The sequence below is a fragment of the Zonotrichia leucophrys genome, chromosome 18 (assembly GCF_028769735.1).
Source record: "Zonotrichia leucophrys gambelii isolate GWCS_2022_RI chromosome 18, RI_Zleu_2.0, whole genome shotgun sequence".
Lineage (NCBI taxonomy): Eukaryota > Metazoa > Chordata > Aves > Passeriformes > Passerellidae > Zonotrichia > Zonotrichia leucophrys.
Window position 1 is genome coordinate 1,037,001 of NC_088187.1, and position 27,586 is coordinate 1,064,586.

A 27,586-nucleotide genomic window follows, 5' to 3' on the forward strand; every position below is an offset into this window, starting at 1 on the left:
GCTGGATCCCTGTGCTGGGCACTGCCATCACCCCCATGGGCATCCCCTGGGCTTCAATGATCTTTTAATTAGGAGGCTTTCATTGGTGTTCAGTATCTGCTGTGTGCAGTCTCCCTGCCCGAGCTGAGGGAATGCAGAGGCTTCCAAGAGTGGAAAACCTGTCCCTTCCTCTCTCTGCTCACTGAGGACTATTACTCAACCACTCACAGTATTTACAAGTCCAGCTCATGGCAATTAAAAAAGGATGTATTGAAATAAACTCGTCCTTCCACACTGGAAAAGGATATTAGACACTGCTTTTTGTAAATAGTGTCATGTTTTCTATGCCGAAACTATTCCTCTGCCAGGGGGCCAGGATTTTTTTTTTTCCAGGGAAATAAGAGTTGCCACCAGCAGGATTTTTTTCTCTTATGCTCAGCTGAAACCATTTGTGATCCCATCCATGCCTGTCCTCTGGCAGTGGGAGCCATTCCCCGTGTCCTGTCCCTCCATCCCTTGTCCCCAATCTCTCTCCAACTCTCCTGGAGACCCTTCAGGCCCTGCAAAGGGCTCTGAGCTCTCCCTGGGGCCTTCTCCTCTCCAGGCTGAGCAGCCACAACTTCCTCACCCTTTCAGTCTCAATGTTTTTACACCTTAACATACATTTTAGAGTTTTCCACAGAGCCAGAAGCAAATAAGTTGCCTAAATAGGGAAGAAGTAAGATCTGATAAAGCTGCCACATTCCCATTCTCTGTTATGTTTTGCACTGGAGGGAGAAGTTTTAGAGGGTGCAAATCCTTCACACAGTTTCAGTGTAACAGAGTTTATGGACTGCAGCAATTAAGAGACAACCGAGATCAGCTGCTTGGAAAATACTCCCTAGGTGTGAATTACTAATGATACAGAGGGGAGTTAATGGGGTGTAATTATTCTTTGACAAGTCCCAAGAAAAACTGCACATAAACCCCAAATTATCCCCAGCAGGAAGGCTGATAAAGGATTGCTGATGGGCAGTGCAGAGGGAGGGAACTGCAAGGCACACACTGAGAGAGGGGACAGCAAAGTGAAACAAACCTTGTTCAACCCCTGGGAAAAGACTGGAATTCAAAAATCTGAAGCCAAAAAGGTCAAGTGCTGTCCTTGTCCCAGCTGAGGGACACAGGGACACCAGGACAGGAGCACAGGGCTGTCCCCAGCACACAGCTCCAGGGACACAGGGCTGTCCCAGCACACACACATCCCCAAGCTCCCCTCACACCACACAGAGCAGCTGCTGCACACATTTCCCCCCTGAACTACAGAGCAGCAGATTAGAAGGATCTGAAGGTTTTAAACCTGAGTGTTTCACATGCTTTTCCCACTGAAGTTGTGGATAGGATCTGACAGGAATTCTGCATTCTGAGGTTCCTGCCTGCTTTGCCTTTTTTTTGCTGAAATGCTATGAAATATAAATATTCCTCCTGACAAGAAACCCTCAAAGAGAGGCTCAGGAATCAAAACCATTCTTAAAGTCAACAGGAGTCAGAAGAGAACAAAGGAAAGGCTCTCGTGCAACAGGAAACATTCCAGGAATACAAATCCCAACTGCATCCCAGGGAAAGGTGGGAAGCAGAAATCCCTGTGCAATTACTGAGCAAGTAATCAAGGCAGGCTGCAATAAATGCCATGCTCCTGAAAATCCCTGTGTTAGAGGCTCTGGGGCAGTGCTCCAGCTGCTGATCCATTGCTGATCCCAGTGCTGATCCACTGCTGATCCCAGTGCTGATCCCACTGCTGATCCCAGTGCTGATCCCAGTGCTGATCCACTGCTGATCCACTGCTGACGTGGCCAGTGATCCTGCTGATGGGATCCATTGCTGACTGCGACCCCAGTGCTGATCCCACTGCTGATCCCACTGCTGATCCATTGCTGATCCCAGTTCTGATTCCACTGCTGATCCCTCACTGCTGATCCCAGCGCTGACCCCAGTGCCGACCCCAGTGCTGATCCCAGTGCTGACCCCACTGCTGAGCCCATTGCTGATCCCAGTGCTGATCCCTCACTGCTGATCCCATTGCTGATCCCAGTGCTGATCCCTCACTGCTGATATTCCCTCACGGGAGATATTCAGACAGCAAACACAACCATGTGAAGGTTGGGTCCTGAAGTAAATGCTGATTTCAGCCCATTAAAAGAATTCTAAGGCATGTGCATGTGTGTGGGGCCAGCTCCTGTGCCCTGACTTCAGCAGCTGCAGGGCTGCATCCAAGCCCATTTCAGCAATGCCCAACTTGCATCTGGCAAATCCCACCCCAAAACTGACAATGCCCTGGTCCTGAGCCTGCAGAGAGGAGTTGCAGCCCTGCACCAAGCCCTGAGCATCCCCAGCACCTGTCAGTGAATATTTCCGGGAACAGCAGCTCTCCTTGGGGTATTCCCTGTCTTTCCTGATGATTTGAGTGTAGTGTCACTCCCAGGTTCAACACTGGTGTCTTTTATAGATGATAAAATAATAATAATAAATAGCATGGTCAGACTTTAAAGAGCCTGTATAGCATTCCATCATCTGGAAAAGGCAGCTTGGTTCAGGCCAAGGAAGTTATATTCCCACAGAACTGTCTATCCAGAAGTTTATGAGTAAGTCTTCTTTTATAAGGGACATGAGCAGTAACTTTAAACACATAATTGTTGTTTTATAGGGCAGCAGAGAGGCAGGGCAAGGATGGGACCTTCAGCACAAGGCCTGGCTGCTTTCCTCCGGGACTTCTATTTAATATCACAGCTTTAAAGAACCCAAACTTTATCTGCTGTTTCAGTGAGTTAATTTTAAGCCCGTGTTGCCAGATATATGGCAGAAACCCTGCCCAAATCCCCTCAAACCCTGCTTTGGGAGGCAGAGAGAACCAGCCTGGAGGCTGGCCCTGAACCCTCTGCACATACCTAAAGCACTGCTTTCACATGGCAAGCACCCCAAGAAATCCATCTTGCTGTCCTTTACGTCCCCTACAGGAGAGCCAAGCCCTTTCTCCCCCAAAAGCCATAAAATCCTTTCTCTCCAACACTTTCCCCATGCTGGGGATTCCATTTGTGCTGCATTAAGAAGCACTTGAGCAGAAATCCCACGCTATTAAGCTGCCTTGTGTGTGACTACAGCCCCGTTCCTACACCTGCAGCTCCAAGCCCACCTCTCTGGAGGTTTTCCTTTATTAGTTTTGTGACAGCCAAACGTTTTCTTGGGCGAGAGGGCCGGGGAAATGCTGCTCACCCTCCCGCCCCAGGAACCCGGCCCTTATTGCTTTTGACCTTCCCTTTCAACTGCTCTGCCTGCAGAAATCCAACACTGCCGTTGTACCTCGCGGCCCTGACACCAAAATCATTGGCAGCTCTCAGAGAAATCAAGAGCAGGCTGCGCCAGGTTATTAAAGGCTCCAAATGTTCATGTGTTTCATTGGCTCTAGAGGAGGGGGAGAAGGCACTCCTCAGAAAAGCTGAGCTCCTTGGAAACAACAATATTGCATTATGAATTCCTTATTTGGGAGAAAGAACAGCCTAGGTCGTTTCTGTGTGAAATGAAAAGGCTCTGGGTCCGTGAGTTATTGCACATTTGGAGCTGTTCATGCTATGCCAGATTAACCCGAAAAAACAATTTATCTGAGGGGAAGGTGCAGACTTTGTTTGCGCACTTTAACTCCTCCATCAACATTATTTCACACGCCAGAAATTGCATTTTTGTGGGCTTTGGTCATCTCAGGTTGGAGCTGGGATTCCCTCTGGGTGCACAGATGAGTTTGGGGCTAACACCAGCTCTGGTCAGTGCCTGGAGATCCCTCAGGTCACTGACAGAAGGGTCTGTGGGCAAACAAAGTGGGGCTAAAATCCAGCAGGGTGAGAAGCATCCCTACCACCAGAAATCAAACATCACACCAGCAGAGAAGCAGCGTGGAGTGAGTTTCTATCCAAACCTTTCTGACTTCAGCCATCAAATAACCCCAAACTTCGGGTCCCAAACCCCACGTGCAGCCTGGCTGAGGGCAGGCAAGTGAGAGAAGTGTTTCTGTAATCCATTATTGTTACCCTTCCATTTGCTTCTTTGTTAATCTGTTTTTCAAGTCTCAGACCCATGCCAGGTAATGCCCTGGACTGCTTCCAAGCACAACTGCCCCGAAATCCCAAATTCCTTCAGGAGTGGCACAAGCCCAAGCTCACCCTGAGCTCGGGGCTCTGCTCCCAGCCTCCAGCTGCTGCTCAGGTTTCAGCTGCTCCATGGCAAGGTCACCTCCTGCTTTGAAGGCTTTGGGGTGCCCCATTTGTCTGTGTGTCTGCTGAACCATCCCTGAGCTCCTGCTCTGCCCTGGGAACCAGAGCTCAGCAATGGCAGCTCAAAGGAGAGTTTCCCATGGAAATGAGGAAATTTAAATGATTTGCCCTTCTGAGGCACCAGAAGTGAAGCTCAGAGACAGACATTTGTTCGGAGCTGAAGGCAAGGCAAGAGCACAGCAAGAAGTGAACTGTCACAAGTTTCAACTTTCAGAGGAGTCTGTGGGAAAGGGAACACTTGGAGCTAAATCTGTACCTCCTTTAAATAGCAGCAGGTAGCTGGGAGAGGACAATGGTGGAGAAATGGTTCAGGTACCTCTGAGCCACAGTGACTGAACCAGAGAGCTTTAAAGGAATCACACCTGAACAGCTCCTGCAAAAACACTGGGAAATAAAATCATTGCCTGCACTCACCACTGCATCAGGAGCAGGCGTGAGAGGCAGCACTTCCCCATCCCAAAAACCCCAAATCAACCCAAAACTGGCAGCCTCAACCCACCTCTGCCTGTTGTGAGGGGTGGCCTGGGGAAGAGCTGTGCAATCACCCAGCCTCAAGCTGGAAACATCCTCATGGATTTTCCTTTTGTTCCTCTGAGTGACTTCACAACTTTCCTTGCTTGGCCCCACACCATCACCAGACTCTTTCCAGCCCCAAAGGTCACTGGCAGATGTGGTTAGTGGATTTCTTTGCATGTGGTTTGTTTTTCTTCCCCTTTTTTTTTAATTAAACAAGCACACACAGCCACAGTTTCCAGCTGTCCTTCCTCCAGACTCCTGGGCATCCTTTCCCTCACATCAGGGACAGCCAGGAGCAGGAGCAGCTGAGGGAAATTCAGCATTTCTGAGCAGCAGAGCTGCAGCCTGAAATGGCACCTGTGGAAGTGTCACACACCTCAATGTGCACAGAAGGCTTCCCAGGAGAAAGGAAACAAAACAGCACAAAAAAGAGCACAAAGGTTCTAAAAATCCCTTATTTCATATGAGGTCACTCAGCTCACTCCAGTGAGCCCAACCAAGCCCAAGGTGTCACCTGAACCCTTCTGCTCTGGAAAAACCAGCAGGAAGGGTGAGAAAGCACAGGTTAAACTGGGATACCCCCTTCTCCAGCAGAAGATATCCCCCAGGCCATGAGCTATGAGGAACAGCAGGGTTTGCCATGAACGGTGCCATAGAGCACCACCCATAGAGGTGGGGAGAGCAGCTGGGACCAGGGAGTGCAGCACAGCCAGGGAAAGCTCTCCTGGCCACAGGAAATCCAAGGTTCCTGATGGAAAACCCAGCCAGGTGGGACCTTGGGCAGCAGCAGCCACAGAGCACTGAGGAGATTTCTCACTGCAGTGTCACTCCCCAGCCTGGGAGATTCACCAGCGAATCCCAGGGCTGGGGCCTTGCCCTGAGGCAGGGGCTCTCCCATTCCCTGTCTCCATGGTCCTTCTCCAGCTCAGCCTCCCTGCCCAGCCCCAGCCCCAGCTCCAGCAGAGCATGCAGCAGCCCAGCCCAGCTGGCAAACTCCAAAGGGTTTTCCTGAAAGGAAGGGTCAGAGCCCAGCCCTGCTACCTGCAGCAGCCTGGGGACAGGCAGAAGCTGTGACAGATGATCTCAGCAGGGAACTGCTGTCCCTGCACCACTCTCCCCAGTAAAAACAAACGGGCAAAGAGAAAGAATCAAATTAAAGGGCAGCTCTGCTGGCCTGGCACACAAGGGACATCTGCCTACGTCCATCTGCCACCAGCCCCACACCCTGGCTTTGTTTTTGGTGGGGTCACTTGTGTGCCATTGTGGCTGCCTGAACTGCCTCCCCAGGACACCAGGGCCAGACAGGGAAAAAGGTGGGAACGTGGGGAGAAGGAGGAGGCAGCCACCAGCTCTGCTCAGATGCATCACTAAATTGTCCCATCAGGCAATCACCCCAAATCACTTGGGAAAGGATTCTCTTTTGCCTCTGCCTTTGTTTTTCACCCTGGCATGGGCTGGGATCGCCCCCTCCCTGCTTACATGGACGTATCACAGCACCAAAATGCTTCCAAAGGGTTTCCAGCATCCCATGAAAAAAATAAACAAGAAATAAAAACAATCCCAGCTCAGCCAAACGAGTGGAACAGCAACGGCAACAACCTCAAAGTTTTACTGATCCATCAGATCCTGCAGGGACAACCTCCCCACAAGGCACTGAGCAAGAAGAACCGACACACAAAAAGATCAGATTGTGTTCATGTCACTCATTCAAGGTGGATTAAGTGCTCCTGAAGGCTGCTCCATGTGTCTCCCATTTGCCCAAGTGCCCTGCTCCCCCAGGAATTGCAGGAACTGCTGGAAATGGGCTCTGCTGGCTGCCCCGTGCCTGGGCTGCCTGGCTGAGTGCTCGGCAGGGCTAAGATTTCCATACAAATTGCAAAGCTCCTAAATGGCTTCCTCAGCACAGGGCCGGGGGTGGAAACGGGAGAATCGTTAATGATTAGTTCCTTATGGCTCCCACATTCTTGAAGCATATTTCTCGCAGTCCCTGGAACACTCCTGCATTCTTGATTGCAAAATGGCAATAAGTGATTTCCTTTAAAAGCCTCGTCTTTTATTGAAATACTAAAAATACCCCACTAGCCCCAGTGCACTGCAGCCTCTCTCTTTCCTGGACAGGCCCCATCAGCCCTGATGAATTCTGTTTTGAAGACAGCAATAAACATTTCAGCATGGGCCGTTCAATCCACTCCATAATAGATCTTGCATTTCCAGTGGAGCCCTCCTAGCACCATAAATCATCTTTACACAGACTTAAGTATGAGAAACTCCAGCTCAAAACAAGCATGGACTTTTCTTTTTCTTTTTAGAAATTAAGAATGGGCACAGAACAGTCAAGAATTAAATGTGTGACAACTTTAAACACAAAACCACTGGGCTGACCCTGTAAACCAGGGCTGCTGCAGTGGTCAAAGCCACACTGCTGCTCCAGTCAATCCACTTGACAAAAACCTGCCCTGGTGGGGTGAAAACACTCAGGAAAACTTCCATGTACATCCACTCCACCCAAACAAACACGGCTTTCAGGTCTGGGACACTCTGGCTGCTGCTGATTTCAAAAGCCACAGATGAAGATTAATGACACTGCACGCCTGAACTGCTCCCACACACCCAGAACTCCTCTGGTTTGTCCAGTCCATGCAGACTGGAAGCCCAAACTGCTCTCCCCTCTGCTCATGATGTCTCTGTCCATCTGCTGCAGAGCCTGGAGAAAGCTCAGAGATAATTCCAGGTACACAGCAAGGAGGCTCCTGCCTGAGCCAGAGTGGCCAGGGAGCTGCTGGGGGATCCCACAGCCTGGAGTCCCTGGATGGAGTCTGGATTCCCTGGATGGAGCCCAAAGTTCACTGTCCTGAGCCTTGGGAACCCTTGGGAACCCTTGGGAGCTGCTGGGGGATCCCACGCTCTGGATTCCCTGGATGGAGCCCAAGATGTGCCCCCTGTCCCCACAGTCCCAGCTGCTCTCAGGAAGGCTCTTCCCAGCCCACCAAAGCTGCTTTGGGAAGCCCAGCACAGCAGGGACAGAGTCCTGGAGTGGGAAATGGATTTCCACTCAAACATACCCTGAGCAAAGGGGAAAAGCCTTGGTGTCCTCCTGGCTGGATCTTTAAACACTCAGGTGAAACGTCCTTGATTTTAACACCAACACTCCTTTGGATTCAGTGTTCCAGCCCAGTTTGTGCTGGGTGCAGCCTGCCTGGAGAATTCTTGACACACATACAGCTGTTGTTTTGTTGGGAATTGTGTTTTCACAACTCAAATAACAATCCTGCTTTTAGAAACTTGCTCAACCTTTGGCAATGCAGCCTAATCAGCAGAGAAAACTGCAGAACCCAGCAACCAAATCCTCCTTATTAATACCATTTACAGCTGCTAACAACTCCAAGAACCTTCTAGAAATGCCAAGGGAAACAGGGTGGGTGAAACAATCCCTTGCAAAGCACTGAGCCAATATACACAAGAATTGTGATAAGAAATTAGGTTTGACTTGCACAATAATTTTAAAAGTTTTTGGAAAATGGAGTCAGAAGAGCAGGAGGCTGATAAAATAACAGAGTTCAGTAGCAATGCAAAAATTTCATGCAGATAAAGTGGGGAATTCAATCCTTGCTGAATTCTTGACATCATTTAGATGTTAACAGAAGTTTCTTCTCCAGAAAAAGAAGGCAAGGCATCTTTAAAGCCCACACACAGATCCCTGACTCCTCTATGCAGAGTACTACACAGAACTATTTTGGTTTTGGACGACTGCATAGTCTCATGTGTCAGGATGACTATTTGATTTTCTTTTATTCTTTAATTTCAGCCTCGAGCAGAGCCAAACCTGCACAATTTATGCACGTGCAGTGCAAGAGGTCCCCTCTCATTTTGTGTCATCCCTGTGCCTTCCTAAAAGCAGAGAAGTTTATGGGCTCTCAACTCCAGGGCCCTGCTCTGCCTCCCCACAGGACAGATCCGACTGCCCCTGCAGCTGCACAGAGGAAATGAGGAAATCACTGTGGGAACAGCGTGCTGGGGACAGCTGGGAGGGTGACAGGAGCAGGGTGTCACTGCTGTGTCACTGTCACTGTGTCACTGCTCTGGGAACAGCATGCTGGGGATACCTGGGAGGGTGACAGGAGCAGGGTGTCACTGCTGTGTCACTGTCACTGTGTCACCATGTCACTGTCACTGTGTCACTGCTCTGGGAACAGCATGCTGGGGACACCTGGGAGAGTGACAGCAGCAGGGTGTCACCGTGTCACTGCTGTATCACCGTCACTGCGTCACTGTGTCATTGTGTCACTGCTGTCACTCTGTCATTGCCATGTCACTGTATCACTGTGTCACCGTGTCACAGCTCTGTGCCCCAACCCAGTGGGGATTTCTGCCCAGCAGCCCAAGGAGAGCCCTGGCAGAGCCTGCAGAGAGCAGCATGGGCTGGAACCTTCTCTGTGTCACTGTGTCACTGCTGTGTCACTGCTGTGTCACTGTGTCACTATGTCACCATGTCACTGTGTCACTGCTGTGTCACTGTATCACTGTGTCACTGTGTCACCATGTCACTGCTGTATCACTGTGTCACTGCTGTGTCACTGTGTCACTGTGTCACCATGTCACTGCTGTATCACTGTATCACTGTGTCACAGCTCTGGACCCCCAGGAGAGCCCTGGCAGAGCCTGCAGAGAGCAGCACGGGCTGGAACCTTCTCTGTGTTACTGTGTCACCAGGTCTCTGTGTCACTGTGTCACTGCTGTCACTGTGTCACAGCTCTGCACCCCGAGCAGAGAGCAGCACAGGCTGGAACATTCTCTGTTGCCTCTGAAGTTGTTGTGTCCCATCCCTGGCAGTGCCCAGGGCCAGGCTGGGCAGGGGACAGTGGGAGGTGTCCCTGCATGGCAGGGGTGGCACTCGATGTCCCTCCTTTAAGGTCCTTCCCAACCCAACCCACTCTAGGATTCTATATTTTGCATCATATTTTCCTTTTAGAGGCATTTCCCCTTTTCAGCTCCTTAAGGTTATTCCCAGATACTGTGGGGGCTGACAGAAAAGAAAGATAAATATATAAAATTAAGGGGGAAAAAAAAAATCTGTGTAAGGATTGAAGCCTGTATCAAACAAACAACCAGCATGAAAATACTTGGGAGCCATTAGCTGCCTGATTTACTAATTCCTTTTTCTTTTTTCCTGGAGTCTAATCCTATGGTTAAACCTACAGAGCTTTTCCCCTCACACTTGCAGGGGGAGAAGAAACCCCCCCAGCAGGGAGGCACACAAATCTCCCTGGACCATTTGTCTGAGTGCTGCTCTGCCCAGAGCCAGGATGCTCCAGCTGCTTTTGCAATAGCTCAGTTCTGATAGAATTACCAGCACTGTCCATTATTAATCATGTTGCCACTGCAGGTCCCTCTGGAGCGTTTGCTTAGCCCAGACTTTTCCAAACCCTTCCAGTTTCCTCTCCATTTATTAAAAGATGACCACAGTTAAAGCAAACCCCTGCTACTACAGAACAGCAGGGAAAATAAGGGGGGAGAGAGGCAAAATCACCTTTAGCCTTGGCTTTTACTCCATTCCCAGAAGAACCTCAAACCTTTTCCTCCATTCCCAGAAGAACCTCCCCAAAGCACTGGGCTCAGTCTTTGTCTCCCTGGCTGTTTAAGGTAGCATTAGGATTTAAGGAACATTTCCCTGGATGTCACTGTTTGAGCTGGGATCATTGGAAGAAATTTGGTACTGGCACAAGCCCTCAGTGCCCACAATCCCTGAGCTCCTGACAGTGTTCCAGAGCCAGAGTGCTCTGCTGGCCGGGGAACAAAGCCCTGGCACCCCCAGGACTGAGCCCTGCTGAGGTGCAGGGTGTTCCAAACACTCCCCATGAACTAAGGGAATGCACAACGAGGGCAGGGGCAGCCCCTGGGCTGGCAGAGAAAGGGAAAGCTTAACCCAGCACAGCCCCCCACAGTGCCCAGCACGGGAACTGGGAGGGAGGCCAAATCTGCTGGCATGGAGGGCACTGCTGGGCATGGAGGGCAGTGATGGGCATGGAGGGCACTGCTGGGCACGGAGGGCAGTGATGGGCATGGAGGGCACTGCTGGGCATGGAGGGCAGTGATGGGCATGGAGGGCAGTGATGGGCATGGAGGGCACTGCTGGGCATGAAGAGCAGGGTTCTGCTGGGGTCCCTGAGCAATCCCTGGCACCCTGCCCTTCCCCAGGTCCCTGCCCTGAAGTTGGGAGCACCATGGATGTGGAACTGGCCTGAGCTGACCTCCAGCCCCTGCCCTGCTCCTGGGAGGCTCCATGTGTGCCACAGATCAGCCACAGATGCAGGAGGGCTCTGCTCCTGCCAGTCTTCATTTCTTATCCCAAATCTGGAGGATGCCATGGATTGCTCACAGCTTGGGGAGGGTTCTGCTCTTGCCAGTGCCCATTTCCCACCCCAGACCTCGCAGATGTCACAGATCAGCCACAGCTTTGGGAGGGCTCTGCTCCTTCCAGCTCTGCCATCCCCATTTTCCACCCCAAATCTGGAGGATGTCATGGATCAGCTATGGCTTCAGGAAGGTTCTGCTCCTGCCAGTGCCCATTTCCCACCCCAGAGCTGAGGATGGGCTCCCAAGGATGGGGATCTGCAGTGCACACAAAATGCTGCCTAGGAAAGCTTCCCACCGACTCCACGTGGGCTCTGACTGGGAAGATCCCCATTTATCCCCCAGATTTCACATTGTTTTTAGGACTCTGCCGTCTGCAAAGCATTAACTCCAACCAAGTGATACAATTCTGCTAAAATTACACTCCTAAGCCAGCCATGTCTTTCTGAGTCACAGAACAAATATGCCTGTGCAATTGAAATAAAACCTGCACAATTCCTCCAGTGTTCAGCCTCTCTCTCTGCCTCTGCTCCCACCAAGGCAGCACAGGCTGGCCACGTATCACAGAGCCCATCTCCAAGCAGGAATTCCACTCACAGGGTCTGGCTTTGGGAGTAGGCAAATTAAAAACAGAGATGAAGGGATACTTATCCTTTTATTTTTAGCACAATCAAGGTCTGGTGGGAGGGAATTCTAATAAAATTTTAAAGGGAACACTTCTAATGGAGCATCCTTAATTCTATAATGAAGAGGTGGATGCAGCGATTTGTTTCTGCTTACTAGCAGCTTTTTTTTTTTCTTATTTTGATATTGTTCACTGTGGTTTTCATGGCTTTGAGGGGAGGTTTGCAGCAGGACCAGCTGCCAAGAACATCTCCCAGTTAGCTGCTTTGGTCATCAGTCAGTAGCTGCCATTAACACAGCACTTTCTATCTACAAATCCAATAATTCCAGAGCTACTAAACCTCATTTTCCCTCGAGATTAGTTTTGGTGGAGAAAAGCACCCTTTGGAAGGCAAACCAATTTTATTTTAAAATTTTAAGTACTTTAGGTATCAAAACACATGGTGCAGCCTGGACTGGGGCTGCCCATAAATGCTGCCATGAACATGGGAAAGCAGCAGCAGCTCCAGCTGCTCCAATTAACTCCCAGCACCTTCCCCGAGCCCAGACAATCCTGGGCTGCTTGTCATGCAAACAGCCTGGGAGCTGCATTCTCCATGGAAGGGTAAGTGACTGAGTTAAGCAGATTACTGGGGAAGGAGTCACACTCAGCAGCTTTATGAGACGATTAGACCCTGGGAAATTCACACCCTAAATCCCCAGGCCCTGATAGAGCACATTGATCCCCAGCTCCAGGATCCAGCTCAGGCAGTAACCTCCCTGGCAGCATCCAACATTCCCTTCCCAGTGAACTTCCACCAGCTCTGCCCCCTGCCAGAGAGGGAGATTCTGATAAAATTGTACAGGGGGAAAGGCTGCAGTAGCGTTTGGCTAGGCAGCAGCTCGTGCTGAAACAACTCTTCTCCTGATGTGACAGGAGATCCCCAGCTCTGGGCACCTGGGCTCTGAGACCCCTGTGGGGTCTGGCTGCCCCATGGCAGAGAGGTGATGCCCCTCTCTGCACTCACCATGGCTTGGCAGAGCACTGAGGCTGGCATTCCCTGCCTGCAATGCTGGCAGAGCTGGCACAGGGACTCAGGGTGGCATTCCCTGATGGCAGAGCTGGCACAGGGATTGAGGGTGGCATTCCCTGCCTGCAGAGCTGGCACTGAGAGTGGCATTCCCTACCTGCAGAGCTGGCACAGGCACTGAGGGTGGCATTCCCTGCCTGGCACAGCACTGAGGGTGCCATTCCTCGCTGCCAGAGCTGACACAGGGACTCAGGGCGGCATTCCGTGCTGGGACAGCTGGCACAGGGACTGAGGGTGGCATTCCCTGGTGGGACAGCTGGCACAGGGACTGAGGGTGGCATTCCCTGCCTGCAGAGCTGGCACTGAGAGTGACATTCCCTACATGCAGAGCTGGCACAGGGACTGAGGGTGTCATTCCCTGCCTGCAGAGCTGGCACAATCCTGACTTTTTGTCAACTCATGGCACCGTGAGGAGCGACAGGTTCTGGGAGAGGCTGTTCCAGACAGGGCTCTGTGACACTTCATGGAACAAAGGACTCTGAGTTTAACAGGATTATTGTTGCACTGCACTATTGTTGCACTGCACTGTTGTTGCACTGCACCATTGTTGCACAGCACTATTGTTACACAGCACTATTGTTGCACAGCACTATTGTTACACAGCACTATTGTTACACAGCACTATTATTGCACAGCACTATTGTTACACAGCACTATTGTTACACAGCACTATTGTTACACAGCACTATTGTTACACAGCACTATAGTTGCACATCACTATTATTACACAGCATTATTCAGCAGCCCCCATGATCTGAAGCATTACAATCCTCTCTTTTCTGGATCTATAGAAAGGAAAGGTGAAACCCCCTCACTTTAGAGAAGGTGAGTGTGCCAAGAGATCTCCCTCCTACCTGGGGTATTTTTATCAGAGATGTCTCTAAAAATACTTCTCAAAGAAAGTTCCTTATGCAAGAATTAGACAGCTCAGGACTGCTGAAGTGCATCTAGCTCCATCCAAAGAGACTCCTCCAGCAGGAATGGCCTCACCCTGGTACCAAACGGACAAAGGGCACAAACCCCATGGGCAGCCTGAGGAAGGGCTCATCTGCATGGTGGGACAGCTCTGAAGGGAAAGCACAAGGCTGAGTGCTCCTGCTGAGAGAGCTGAGGTTATTCAGCCTGGAGAAGGCTCCAGGGAGAGCTCAGAGCTCCTTCAGGGCACCCAGGACAAGGCCTGGAGGGGCAGGACACAGGGAATGGCCTCAAGCTGAAGGAGGGCAGGGTTAGATGGGAAATCAGGAACAAACTATGCCCTGGCAGGGTGGGCAGCCCTGGCACAGGGTGCCCAGAGCAGCTGTGGCTGCCCCTGGATCCCTGGCAGTGCCCAAGGCCAGGCTGGACACTGGGGCTGGGAGCACTTGGGACAGGGGAAGGTGTCCCTGGGACAGTGAGAGGTGTCCCTGCCATGGCAAGGGTGGCACTGAGTGGCTTTAAGGTCCTCTTTCCAATCCAAACCCTTCTGTGAGTCTCTGAAGACCCAAGAGCAGAAATCACACATTTCCTGCCTTCCTGACCCCCATTTCTTTCTTGACTAATGCTGAATGAAGGCATGAAAAGGAGATGGGCTCCCCCCCTCATCTGGGGGTCTCAGGTGAGCCAGCCCAAGCACAGGCAGGTGCTGAGCAGGGCCCAGCCAAAGCCAGGCTCAGCTCAAGCCGGGCTCTGTGTGCCTGCGCCAATCCAAGCAGGAAGCAGACTGGAACTTGTCTGCTGTCAATCCCCCTCAGTTACATCCCATAAAAACCCCTGGGTGCCCCCTACAGCCACCATTCCCTCCTGGGAGCTGCCACCTCAGCCTGCAGGCCATGTAACACCCCAATCCTGCCCAGCTCCAAGCCCCCTCTCCTTCCCCTGCACTTCCAGGCTGTCCCTGGGACAGAAGGGAGGGAACAAAGGGGCTGCCTCTGTGTCAGGAGCCCTTGCAAGGGCTGTGTTTCACTCCACCCTGCTCCAAAGCAGGGCAGTGTCTGGAGAGCTCTGTAGGAGTTTTTGTCTCATTAACATTTCCATCAGGGATCAAAGAATATATTAAAAATATCTAAGTACAATTCCTGCTATGGAAAAGGAATATAGAAAAAACCTGCCCAGATTCCTTTTTCTGATCCCTGGCATCCCCATCCCCATTCAACCCCATCCCATCCTCATCCCATCCCATCCTCATCCCATCCCCATCCCATCCCATTATCCCACCCCATCCCCTTTCCCCATCCCCATCCCATCCCTGCCAGCCTCATTAGGGATGCCCAGCATCACCCTGCAGACAAAGCCACGGCAAACAAAGTGTGGAGAGCAGGGGGAAGGGGGAGAAGGGGATTTTTTCCCTTTTTCTGCAAAGAAAGGAGTGTGGAGGAATTCCTCATTCACTGATCTGCAGAATGCATTAATATCCCAAGTGTTGGCACAGCCCCCCGTGCTCGGGGACCAACAATGACTCCAAGTCTGGGATCCTCAAATAAACCCCCCCTGCTGTCATGGCCACCAGGACAGAGAATAACAGCAATATTAGCTGACCTTCAGCGTGTTGTTTCCCCAGACCTGACTGCTAGACCTCTGTTTGCCTGTTACTAGGATTTCTTGGCTGAAAAATGTGAGCATTTCCTAGACGATAAAGAGGCAGTTTATTAGGTAAATAAACCAGGCCCTGAGCAGCCTCTGCTGCCTGATAATGAGGAGGGAAGGAAAGGCCCAGACCTCCCTGCACCACCTAAAATAACCCCAATCAGGGCTCTCTGGCTACCACCACACGCAGATTTTTCAACAGACAGTTAATGAACAAGAGAAGGTCATTCCAGCCCAGCCAACTTGTGCTCAAAACCATTTGCTGAGAACACTATAGGCCATAAAAATCCCAGCAGGCACTGTCTGTATCCTATAAAACTGTCCCTCTGTGGAAGCAGATAGCAGTTTAAAATAAGTGTATTCTTTCAGGTTCCTGACAAAAGGAAGATGTTTACAGAGGAGAGTCTGGGGACACCCTGCACCATCCCCTGCTCCCCTCAGCCCCAGGAGCCACAGTGACAATCACAATTAATTATCAGGCACACAATGACCCCGGGGTGAGGTGCAAGCCCACAGCACCTCCCTGAAAAGGCCACTGCAAACTGTAGCCAAGTTTTCCCAGTTTTCCCAATGCACCTCGCAGATAAATGCAATAACCAGGCAGATTCAGAAAGCATGGCTTGCAAAATGAAGCTTCCACTGAAACAGAGCCAGTGGCACTGCTTTCCTTGCCAAAAGAGAGATGTTCTGGTGCAGGATTTTTGAATATTTAGGAGATAAGTATTACAGAGGAGCTACTGAGTGTCCCAATCCATCTGCGGTACAACACAACCTCAATGCAGCCATGCCCCATGAGCCACAGCTCCATACTCACAGAGCCCAGAGCCCCCCAGAATGGCACAGGCTGAGCATCCTGCAGAGAAGTTTCTGAAGCAGCCAGGCTGCACATTCAGCCCAGAGCTGGTTCCTGCCACCAGCACCCAGCTGGGCTCACAGACAGCTGTGACATTCCAGGGTCACTGCTCTGCTTCCCCCACCAAGGTCACTGCAAACAGCAGCTCCAGGATGGCACAGCAGCCTCAGTGTGAGCCCTGTCACCCTGTGTGACACCCAGCACCCCTCCCCTGTGTGTGACACTGAGCCAGGGTGCAGAGCCCACCTGGAGCCTGGGCGAGCAGACAGGCAGCCCAGGTGACAGTGACATTGATGGGATCTTCCCCAGGCTGCACAAAAATCTTAATTTTCACCTTAAGTCAGGACATTTCCTGAAGCAACAGCAGAGCTGACCAATCCTCACAAGGGCAGGGATTTCCTGCTGCTCTCCCCATGAGGACACTGCTCCTCAGCCCACTGGAACCATGGCAGGAGTCCCACTGCACTTCTGCAAAACAAGAAGTGTTTGAGATCCCAGCCCCTGTTGATTTATATCCCCGGGTTCTGCTGGGATCAGCATCCTCCACACATCCCACAGAGCCCTGAAGAGACAACACAACCACTTGTCCCCAGCAGCCTCATTTCCCCCTGACCACATCCTCCGTGCATTGTTGTGGCCCTGCAGTGCCCGGGGCTGGGCAAGCACAATTCCAGATGCTGCCCCTCGCTCTGTCCTGGGCTGGGCAAGCACAAAATTCCAGATGCTGCCCCTCTCCCTGCCCTGGCCAAGCACAAAATTCCAGATGCTGGAATGCCCTGCCCGGGCACTGCATGCTCAGCCCAGCTCTGGCTCAGGGGATGCAGGGTAACACTCCCAAGGAAGGCTGCAAAAGGCTCAGCATTCAGGAACCAAAGATTAAGGCAGAATTTCAGTCTGCAGGAATCACTACAAACCTTTAACCCAGATGATTTCCCCCTAATTTGGGTTTGAACGTGGCACAAAATCCCCGAGCCTGAGCACCAATGGATTTCAGCTCCAGATCAGGGAGAGCAATTATTTTGTCATTGAGCATATTAGGAAAGAAAAGGCAGAAGGAGGCAAGTTTGAGCCTCTTTGGTAATGTACAAATTAACACATTTCATCACTGTTTTCAGAAATATAAATTAATGATTTAATTCTGCAACACGTATCCTTGGAAACCGAGCTGTAAGCAGCCACGCTCGGATGTTTCACACAATTCCACTTTCTCAATATTGAAATCCAATTAATTGCTTGGCCTTTTGCAGTGATGGGCAGCTTGGGTGAGCAGGATGCCCAGGGGCTTATTTAACACCAGATTTGCAGGATCCCACTCCGTGGGCTGACAACAGCTGCTCTAAATCTCCTGCTAGGTATGAGCAGGCTCTGATGAAGTTCAGTCTGTTTGAACAGCTGCATATGCAAATGTAATTAAGAAGATCTCGATTGCCTTTTACTCCCCCTCTCCCTGTCCCCTGATGGGGAGGGATGGCATTTCACTGCTCCAGGCTTCAGCCTCTGCCTGACTGACACCATCCAGGCCCAGAAATGCCACTCTGGGGTGTCCCTAAAGCCAGGAACGAAGGCAGGAGTGATGCACCCCTCACCTGAGCCCCAGCCAGGACAGGTACCCCCAAACCAGGGATCCCTCCAGAGCCAGAGGGGAACTGCAGCACCCACACTGCTGCCACCCATAAAATGTAGGGGAGAAACAGCTCTGAGCATCCCCAGCTCTGACCAGCCTGGGCGGGATGGAGGCTCCAGAGCAAACCAAGGCAAACTAGAACAGGAAACCAAAATTAAAGAGGGTAGAAAACACTGGGAGTGCACTGAGAGGAAATCAAATCACACAAGGCTAACCAGGTTAGCTGGTCAGATAGTGAATTCTGTAGACAAAGGACGTGACAGAACCTACCCACACAGACTTCAGCAAAGTGATGCAGCCCCAGATGGGAAAGTCTGGAATGAAAACCTGGGGATTAGCAGAGCTGGAGGGGCAGGAAACTGGTGAGAGGGGAAGTGGCGTTGAAAGAAGGAGCAGAATGGATGGAGGTCACTGGCAGAGCTCCTCCAGGAGTGGTCAGCAGGCTGAGCTTATTAAATGTTTTTATTAATGACCTTGGCACGAGAAGTGAGTGTGCTAATGACATCTGCTGCTGACACAAAGCTGGAAAGCAGCAGCAGCAGCACACAGGAAAGCTGGGACTGGATGGGGGAAAATGGGAAACTGTGAAGATGAATGGAGAAATGGTGAAATTCCACGGGAGGGGAGAGGAAGCCACACTCTGGGGATAAACAGTGGTTTTTGCTGGGAGTTGGAAAGAAAATGAACTCGAGTGGAAAATGTTCAAGAGTGAGAAAGGCCCAAGCAAACAGCTCAAACCCAAAATGACTGAGGCATCACCGTGCTGGACTTGCAGTATGTCCAACAGCCAGAGAAGAGCTGGAGCTGCTGGACAAGCCAGGTTACAGGGTTTACACAAACCCAGGGCTGTGAGCAGCCCCAGGGATGCTGCACTTGGTTCCTGTGCTTAAACATACAAAAGGTTTAAGTAGGAAGGAGTATTAAAAAAAGACTTGGCAGAAACCAGATTAATTTAGGAGATGAAAATGTAAAGACACTTGTTCAGCCCTACAAAACAAAGCTGGGAGGGCACACTGAGTGATCTCCTGGACACACACATTCGAGGGAAAAAATGAAAAAGAGGAGAGAACTATTCAGGACAGCAGAACAAGGGCTGCACGTGGGCATCATGAAGTATCCCTGACAGGTCCAGGTTGGAAATAAGTTTATGACCATTTCAGCTTTGCAATAGGAGTAATGGGGGGGAAAAAACAACCTTGTTCTCAGAAACTGATCCTGAAGGGATCCTCTGACCCAGAAGGTCCCATCTTTTCCTGCTCAACACACACAGGGCTGACAGCACCAGGACATGCTGTGCTCCCACCTGGGACTCATAGAGCAAATCAAAACCACCTTTTTCACAAAAAAACCCCTTTTTGTGACTGCTTAGCTCCATCCTCTTTCATCAGCTGAATCCATTCCAACACCTCAGCACCAGCAAATATTTGAGACATGAATACAGTGAGTGTGAGGAGGAGGAGGCAGAGCAAGGCCAGGAGCTGGCTGGAGGGCACAAGGGCACTGCAGGAATGGGCACCAGGCTGGGGACACTGCCACCAGGCTGGAACATTGCAGGAGTGAGCACCAGGCTGGAGATATTGCCACCAGGCTGGGGACACTGCCACCAGCACAGCCCCATCTCAGGAAAACATCTAAATTGCCAGGCCAAGAGATGTGATCCCACCAGAGGCTGGACAGGGGACTCAGAGCAGGGCAGTGTCAGGCAGCTCTGACAGGGAGGAGGAATATCAGAGTAACCTCTGCCAGAGTCAGATTGCAGGAAAGGCTGATTTCATGGCAGCTGAACCAGCTCCTCCTCCCCACTGAGCAAAAAACAAATGGATGGGGACTTGCTCATCTAAACACACAGGAAATGTCAGAGGAACAAACCTGAGCAGCTGCCATTGTAATTTATAAAACAAATTAAATCCATGGCAAAAATAAGCAAACTTAGAACAGAGAGATCACAGAACCTGGCAGGAAAAGGCCCCAGCCTGCATGAATCATTATTTTCTAGAGGAAACCTTATATAATCCAAGCTACCCTGTTTTAAAACAAACCAAACCTTCCAAAAACTCCCATTAAAGGGATTAGCAGAGCTCTGGTTTTCATTCAGGTGTTTTGGTAAGGTTAAAACAAGTCACCCACCTGGTGCAGATTAATCTGCTGTAGATTCCACCCTGCCCTTGGCACCCCTGGGCAGGAAGGGCAGCAGAGCCCTCACCTGGCCTCAGGGAGGTGCTTGCATTGCATTGCCATCTGCTGGACCAGGGGAAAGCAGGGACAGGGACAGACTGCTCCGTGCTCTGCAGGACACACTCCTGCCCAGCAGGGATCTGCTGTGCCTGCTCCTCACTCTCATTCATCTGAAGGCACACAGGGATGCACAAGGAGAGCGAGGTCTGCTGCCCTCAGGCTGCTGGGAACGGGATGGACACAGACTCACCCACCAGAATTAGAAGCTCCCTCTTTTCTTTTTCTGCTTGTTTTTACTCTGACAAACTCATGGTTTTCTGTGCTGCTTCTCCAGGAAACAGGAGCAGCAGGAGAACACCAGAGAAGGACTGGGGTGGGACCAGCAGTGCCCAGCTCCCCTCCCCAAAATCCATCCTTCAGCAGGACCTGAAGCATTTCTGACCCCACACATGGCACAGCTGAGGTGCAACCACCTCTGCACAGGTCACATCTGCCAATAAAGCTTCCAGCTGGGGCCTGAGCACCCAAAATCCCCTTGGCTGCTCCAGACACAAACATTGAGGATGTTCTATCACAGCCAAAGCCTGGCTTAACCATCCTCTCTACTCATGGTCTTTAGCGAAATAACCAAACAAAAAATCCCACTGCAAAACTCAAGGATGGGGGAAAGTTACCCAAAAGCACCAAACCCATTTCCCCCAGCATCTCTGCATTAATTACACTTCAATTTATTTGCAAATTTTTAAATGCAGTTCTTAAGAGGACATTCCAAGGATTAAAGTTTCTAATAAAACCATTTATTGAGAAATGGTTGGTGAGTATTACTCTGCAGAAAGCCCTAAAGGTGCCCAGACTGGCAAAGACAGCACAAAGCAGCCCAGGAGCAGCAGTGGTGAGGCTGAGAAGGCAGGACTGTGCACACACAGCCATTCCTGGAGCAAAGCTGGTGCAGGCAGCCTGGCACCTGACTGATGGGCTGAGTGAACTCCCTGCTGAAAGCTCAATGCAAATTTCTGAAATCCAAGAATCTTATATGTCCCAGCACCCCTGCTAATGCCCAGCACTCGCTGGGAAGGGAGAAAACAATGCCAGGCACTGTACAAACATCTGCCTGCGGATGACTGATGATTTTCAACAATAATTTCATAAATGCAGAGGCTGGAGCCCATCCCGTGGTTATCCCTGCACTGCAATCCTGGGAGTGCCCAGTGCCACCAGTGTGGGGCTGCCTGAGGCCACTGGGACACAGCACAGCCTTCCCTGGGCACTGTCAGCAGCTCGGGGACAGCCAGAAAAATGGCTCTGAAAATCAGCTGTGAATGGAATACACCCCCCCCAGGACGGGCTGAGGGCTGTGCCAGGCTGGGAATGCCCAGGGCATAGCCCCAAGGGCAGCACTGGGCTCACCAGAGGGCACTGGGAGCAGCCCCACAGCTGGAAATGGGGTTTGCATCAGAGGCAGATGTTGAAATATTGATTAAAGCTGGGCTTCTCCAGCAATCCTTTGATTTTCTGAGGATACTGGCTGCTAACAAAGACACACCCATTAATGCATGACATTCCTGCCTGTAAAACAGGGATTATTCCATTATTGCAGCCAGGGAGCTCTGCTTGTGCCCACAGCCCCTGGCTCCAGCACAGGCACTCAGCAGCAGAATAAAAAGACATCATGATTTCAAAAAGGAGGGAAAAACACATTGCCAGCCACAGCTGGAGCAGAGGGGAGACTGGTCTGGGGGAGCAAGGGCTGAGCACTCACCCTGCTTTAAATCCAAAGTAAGGCATCAAACCCAGAGAGTTACTGAACTTGATCAATTTAATTTGATCAAATGTAAATGATAAACAGGCACTCTGGCAGGTGCCAGTCTTCCTGCTGCTTGGCCTCATTCCAGGGGCAATCCCATGTACAGGGAGGGTATTTCTGATCCCAGTGCACCAGTTCATCCCAGTGCCAGGATAAGGGTGGAAGGGGATGGAAGGATGCTGCTGAAGCCTGTGTGCTCAGCTCTGCTGCTCCACAGCTCACGCCTGGGCAGGAGGAAGCAGCCAGCTGAGGCAATTTGGTGTTTGCTTATGCCCAAATTGTTATGCAAACACAGGAAGGCCTAGGGGAGCAGAGGGAACAGGCACCAGAGGCTGCACTTCTCACCAAAGCCAAATGTTTTCCAATGTGCAAAGGGTGAGAAAGGTCACCCCCAAGGAATCCAGGCCAGGATCCTCCCAGCCTTCCTTCTCCCATCCTCCTCCTCCTCTGAAATTCCCCAGGCAGCTAGGATGGGCTTCCCGAGTTAAAGACACAGCCCCATCATCATGCAACATGTCTGGGGCTGCACTTGCAGGAATGGAAATGGGGAATGAGGAACCTAAAAATGGGGAGAAATCCCTCCTGGACCCCCTGGGACTGACCCCCTGCCCACCCCCATCCCAAGCTGGGCTGCCCTGGACTCGTGAGGAACGCGAGGCCACAGGAATTAAGGGGAGACTCCAAAGGCACACAGGGCTACTCAGCATCATTCAAGTGCACTCAGCTTTAAATTAAATCCATCTTGCATCAACATCCAGGATCTAAAATAAAAGAGTCAGTCATGAACTCTGCAGTCACGCCTCTAATTCCAGCTGCAGTTGGTACGGGAGAACACAGAGACAAATGACTCTGACAAGTCAACTTTAACCTCCAGAAGAAGCCACAGCTTTCCATCAGCCTCCATCAACCACGCTTTCAGAACCTTATCACACATGGAGAGCCAAATAAATCCCTGGAGTTGTCAGTGCTGCAAAGATGCTTCACTGACAGGGAGAGCTGGGGAGCTGTGCAGGCAGAGCCTCACTGCACAGAGGGAAATCTCCCTGCCACCAGCCACAGCCAAGCTGGGACCACCTCAGCCCTTGGATTCCTCTTTAGTGAGCTACATAGACCCAATTTCAGCAACTTCTGACTGACAGTCAAAATTCTGTAGAGCATTGTGAGTCTTCTAGTACGGTAAAATCCAGGGAGACCAGAACCAGAAATGCTGATCCAGACCTGAACTGTGACCACCTCCCCAGGGATTTCATCCCCCAGTCAGTCACTCTCCCCACACAAAGACACTTTCTCCACCATCCACAGCATCCTCTCCTGGTCAAAGCTCCAGCCCTCAGCCCTTCATCCAAGCCTGCCTGTGGATATCCCTGTTCTTGGCTGTCTGCAGAGCAAGGCCAGTTTAGTTTAGCAGCTTGCACATCACTGCAGGGTCACCAGGAAGGATTTCATGCCTGGCAGGCTCTGAGTGCTGCTGGGTTAGGAGCTCATTCCTGCAGGACACCCCAGGAACACCCCTGCAGCCCCGCTCCCTGCTGTGCCAGCTTTGTGAGAGCTGGTAGCAAGTTTGTGTAAAGCTAATTAACATGCACTGCTCTAATTTCAAACCATTTCTTACAATCAGGACATTGTGCAAGGCTGGAGTCAAACGGCTGAAGGGAATTAACTGCACCAGCACTTCAACCCAGCCAGTCAGAGCTGCTGAGATGTGTGGAGTGCTGGGGTTTGTGCCTCAGGGGGAGCACTGCACAGCAATTAGCAACAGTTAATAACTGCACATCCTCAGTGAAAAACTGCCCTGGTGATGCCTCAGGTTTAGCTTTTGTATTTTTCACATTCTGTGCTGGCTAGGTGGGCAGTTCTGAGCTTCATAGTAAGGGATGGTGAGCTCTGTGCACAGAGCAGGGAGACAAAACAATTCCTACTCCAGCTGGGCACCAAGGACAAATGATCCAAATCTCAGGTCCAAGAGCACAAACACCGTGGGCTGGAGAGAGAAAAACAAGCAGGGTGGGACTGCCTGGGCTAAAGCTGAAATGGGACAATGAACTGCAAGGTGCAAATGGAGCAGAACTGATCCAAGGGAGAGACCCCGTGCCCGGTCGTGCATTTTGGGACCATTTTGGTTCATTTTGGGACCATTTTGGTTCATCTTGGGTGCAGCCCTGGCTGGGTTCTTGTGCTGCCCAAGGTGGATCCATTAAGGAGATCCTTTGAATAAATCCCTGCTTTATTCTGTAACTCTGCCCAGCCTCTGCTCCAGCTCAGCCCCCAGGGCAGCCCTGGGTGGGTGTTTGTTCTGCACCCCTGGGTGTGTGAGCAGCACCCCTGGGTGTGTGTTTGCCCTGCACCCCATGGTGTGTGCCCTGCACCCCTGGGTGTTTCCCTGCACCCCTCTCCTACCACATGACGTGGATTTCCTCTCCACTGCCTGCACGTGCCGTGTCTGGCTGCGCAGCCGCCCGTCTGTGCTCTCCACCAGGCTCGTCAGGTCATCGATGATCTCTGGGGAGAGAGGAACAGGAACATCAAACCTGAGCCCACAGCAGCCCTGCCCAGCCTCCCTCCTGCTGGAAGCCCCAGAAAGGAACCAGCTGCATCCCCCGGAGGGACACACCAGGGCTCCCATCACTGAAAGGTTCAAATCCTGGGAGGTACCACACCAGAGACTGCAGATTCAGTGCAGTGCTCCACTGCTAGAGTGAGGAGAAAGCACAGCCTGAAGTGGAGGAAAAAATACAGCCTGAAACAGCAGCACCAGTCTGGGAGGACAGGATGGTGGCAGCCACAAAGCTGATGTGAGCCAAAGTGAGGGAATTAATGCCTGTGCTACAGGAAATCTGGAATTTCAGTCCCTGGAACAGCATCTCAGCACTTGGTCACGACATCCTCACTAGACCACATCCACCACCTTCATAAAGGCTTCTGGGAGCACCCAGTGCAGCCCTGACCACGCCACCACTGAGGTCACAAATGCTGCCCTGGTTCCCTCCTGGAGCTGTGGGTCTGGCAGCTCTCCCTGCAGCCCAGAAGGTCTTCTGGGAAAAGAAAAGCAGGCAGAGTTTCCCCTACATTAAATTTTAAGAGAGGAGAAAGGAAAACTTGAAGCCAAGCCACCCTCAACCTCCTGTAAGTGATGGCTTTAATTTTGTCATGGAAAGCAGAGCTGGTACAAGGCTTTCCCTGAGAGTGGCTGATGGGATGGCTCAACACGAAAAGCCACATTCAGGCAGGAAATTTCCCTCTCAGTGCCTGTTATGCTCTGATTGCCCTGGAACACCCAGCCAGTGCTCCTGGTGCCTGCACACACCAGCTCTGGTGTGCCCTCAGTCCTGCAGGTAGGAGAGGCTTCCTGTGTGCCTGACAGATAGGGGAGGACAGCAGCCAAGCCCTGAGTGCTGTGCACAGCCACTTCAGCACCCTGCCCACTATTGATGCTGGTCTCTGTAAGCCCTGCCTGCCTTTGAGCCAGGCCTGGGGACAGTGGCTGTGCCCTTGTACCCCAGCAGGTCCTGGCACTGCAGCCCTGCCCTGAGGGAACCAACCAAAGCAGAAGTCAGAGCACACAGCAGACAAAGTGATATTCTGCCCAAAATGGCTCAAACCCTGAATGGGTGATGGCAGAGGGTTAAAGAACATTTAAAGAATATAATCCATCAGGACATAGCCTTTATTATAAAGCCTTTATTGGTTTGACTGTGTTCCTTCAAACAGAAGATTTCCCAGCTGTCTCCACAAGGGAAAAGGGGTGACAGTGAACAGACAGGGAAGACAGGGCATTCCTTGTGCTTCCCAAAGTTCCCTGTGACACAGGGAGCCCCTGTCCTTACAAGAGCAGTGCCAGGGTGTGACAATAGTTCTTGCAGCTTCCCTGCTGTCCCCTCTGTGACTGGGAATGGTTTTCTGCACCATTGACCTTCCCAGAGCAGATAACAGAAACTCCTGAGCTGGGAGGGACCCCCAGGATCACCCAGCCCAGACCCCCCAACAATCCCACCCTGCCCAAAGGCACCTGGAGCTCTGGCAGCCTCAGGGCTGTGCCCATTCCCTGGGGAGCCTGGGCAGTGCCAGCACCCTCTGGGGAGGAACCTTCCCCTAAATCCATCCCAAACCTCTCCTGACACAGCTCCAGCTGTTCCCTCAGGTCCCAGATGTTCATTATGGAGGGTGTTTATGTTCTCAGTCTTATCAAGGAACAAGCACTGTATCACACACAGATAAAACCAGGCTGATTGTACACAGAGATAGCAAAAGCCACATAAAATTATCAAAGTTCTGCAGCACAAAGGAAATGTCTAAGGCACACAGAGCACGGAGGTTTTGCTCTCCCGGAGAGCTGAGACATTTGAGCAGCATCCTTGCAGTGCATGATTCCATCTGCTCCACCAACACTCTGTCATCTCCAGTGAGTCCCCATGTAAAATGATATCAGTATCTAAAAAACCCTGGGCTTTGAAAACACACAGCTCTCTTAAAGCCTGAGCTCCTGATTCCTGTCCTGCAGCCCAAACCATCCCTGAATCCCCAGGAAGGAGGGCAGGGGGCAAACATCAACCATTCCCGTTTCACCAAATATCAGCCATTCCTGTGTTCCACCAAACATCAACCACCCCCTGTGTTCCACCAAACATCAACCACCCCGTGTTTTACCAAATATCAACCACTTCCCTGTGTTTTACCAAACATCAGCCCTTCCCCTGTGTTTTACCAAACATCAACCACTTCCCTGTTTTACCAAATATCAGCCATTCCCCTGTGTTCTACCAAAATCAACCACCCCCTGTGTTTTACCCTCTGCATCTGACCATGCACCCCACCAACACTGCTCTATGCCAAACACAAACTCTCCTTATTTCTAAAGTTGTTTGCAATATTGAAAATCACTGTTCATCACTATTATGGCACTCAGTATTGTCCATCCTACACCAGCACACGTTTTCCCAAGGGATGGGAGGCATTTTGTTTGAGCTACCAGGTTTGCTCAGTTTGCAGTTCAGATATTCACTCTCCTCCCCCTTCCACCCAACTTTCCCAGGTCTGACATCTGCAAAGCCAACAACATTTTGGGGACACTTTATCTGTCCTGCGTGATTCAGCACACAGGAAGAGCAGGACAATGCTGCTTGCAAGGGCAGGACTGCTGATGTTTGCCTCTCCACCAAAAAAGTGCTGCAAGTCCCCATCGTTGTCAAGGACAAAGTGATAAGCATGCTTGGGAAACTGGAGACTTTCCTCTGCCAGCACGGACCAGACCCTCCTTGAAAAACATCCTGGTGAACAAGCTGTAGCTAAATGAGAACAAATGTGAGCAGGGAAATTTTCTGTCATCATTTCAAAGCCCAAGGCACTGCAATTGGGATTCTGTGGGGAGCCTCTCCTTTCCCATCCCACTGCCAGGACCCATTGCTGAACCAAAGGGCTGCCCTGCACATCCTGGAAGGAGCATTTCTCCAGATATATATATATATATATATATATATAAATAAACATGATAGATTGATAGATAGACAGATAGATAGATAGATAAAAACATGTTTTGTGACACAGTCAGCTTCCAGGGGAGCAGGGCACTTCACCCACAGCTCAAACACCCAGCCTGGGACAGGGAGAATTCTGGAGGGCTCATGGCAGCACCTGGAGGTCTGAGCAGCTGGAACAGGGAGGAAGCACAAGGAGGTTCTGACCCCACTCCCAGCTGAAGCAGAAGTTCAGCCCAGCAGGTTCCTCTGAAGAGAA

At 51.1% G+C, this 27,586-nt stretch overlaps 1 protein-coding gene across 2 annotated transcripts in view; it reads right to left on the reverse strand.

Moving 5' to 3' along the window:
* The window catches only part of STX8 (syntaxin 8), a 75,165-nt gene that overhangs the window by 1,948 nt on the left and 45,631 nt on the right, over positions 1 to 27,586 (reverse strand). The window contains exons 7-8 of one of the 2 annotated variants that reach the window (XM_064728848.1): positions 24,254 to 24,355; positions 16,588 to 16,721 (exon numbers count right to left, since the gene is read on the reverse strand). In XM_064728848.1, the coding sequence (XP_064584918.1) occupies positions 16,594 to 16,721; positions 24,254 to 24,355 (230 nt within the window). In that variant the 3' untranslated portion in view covers positions 16,588 to 16,593. The remainder of the gene's footprint in view (positions 1 to 16,587; positions 16,722 to 24,253; positions 24,356 to 27,586) is intronic. The other variant, XM_064728849.1, reaches the window with a different exon arrangement.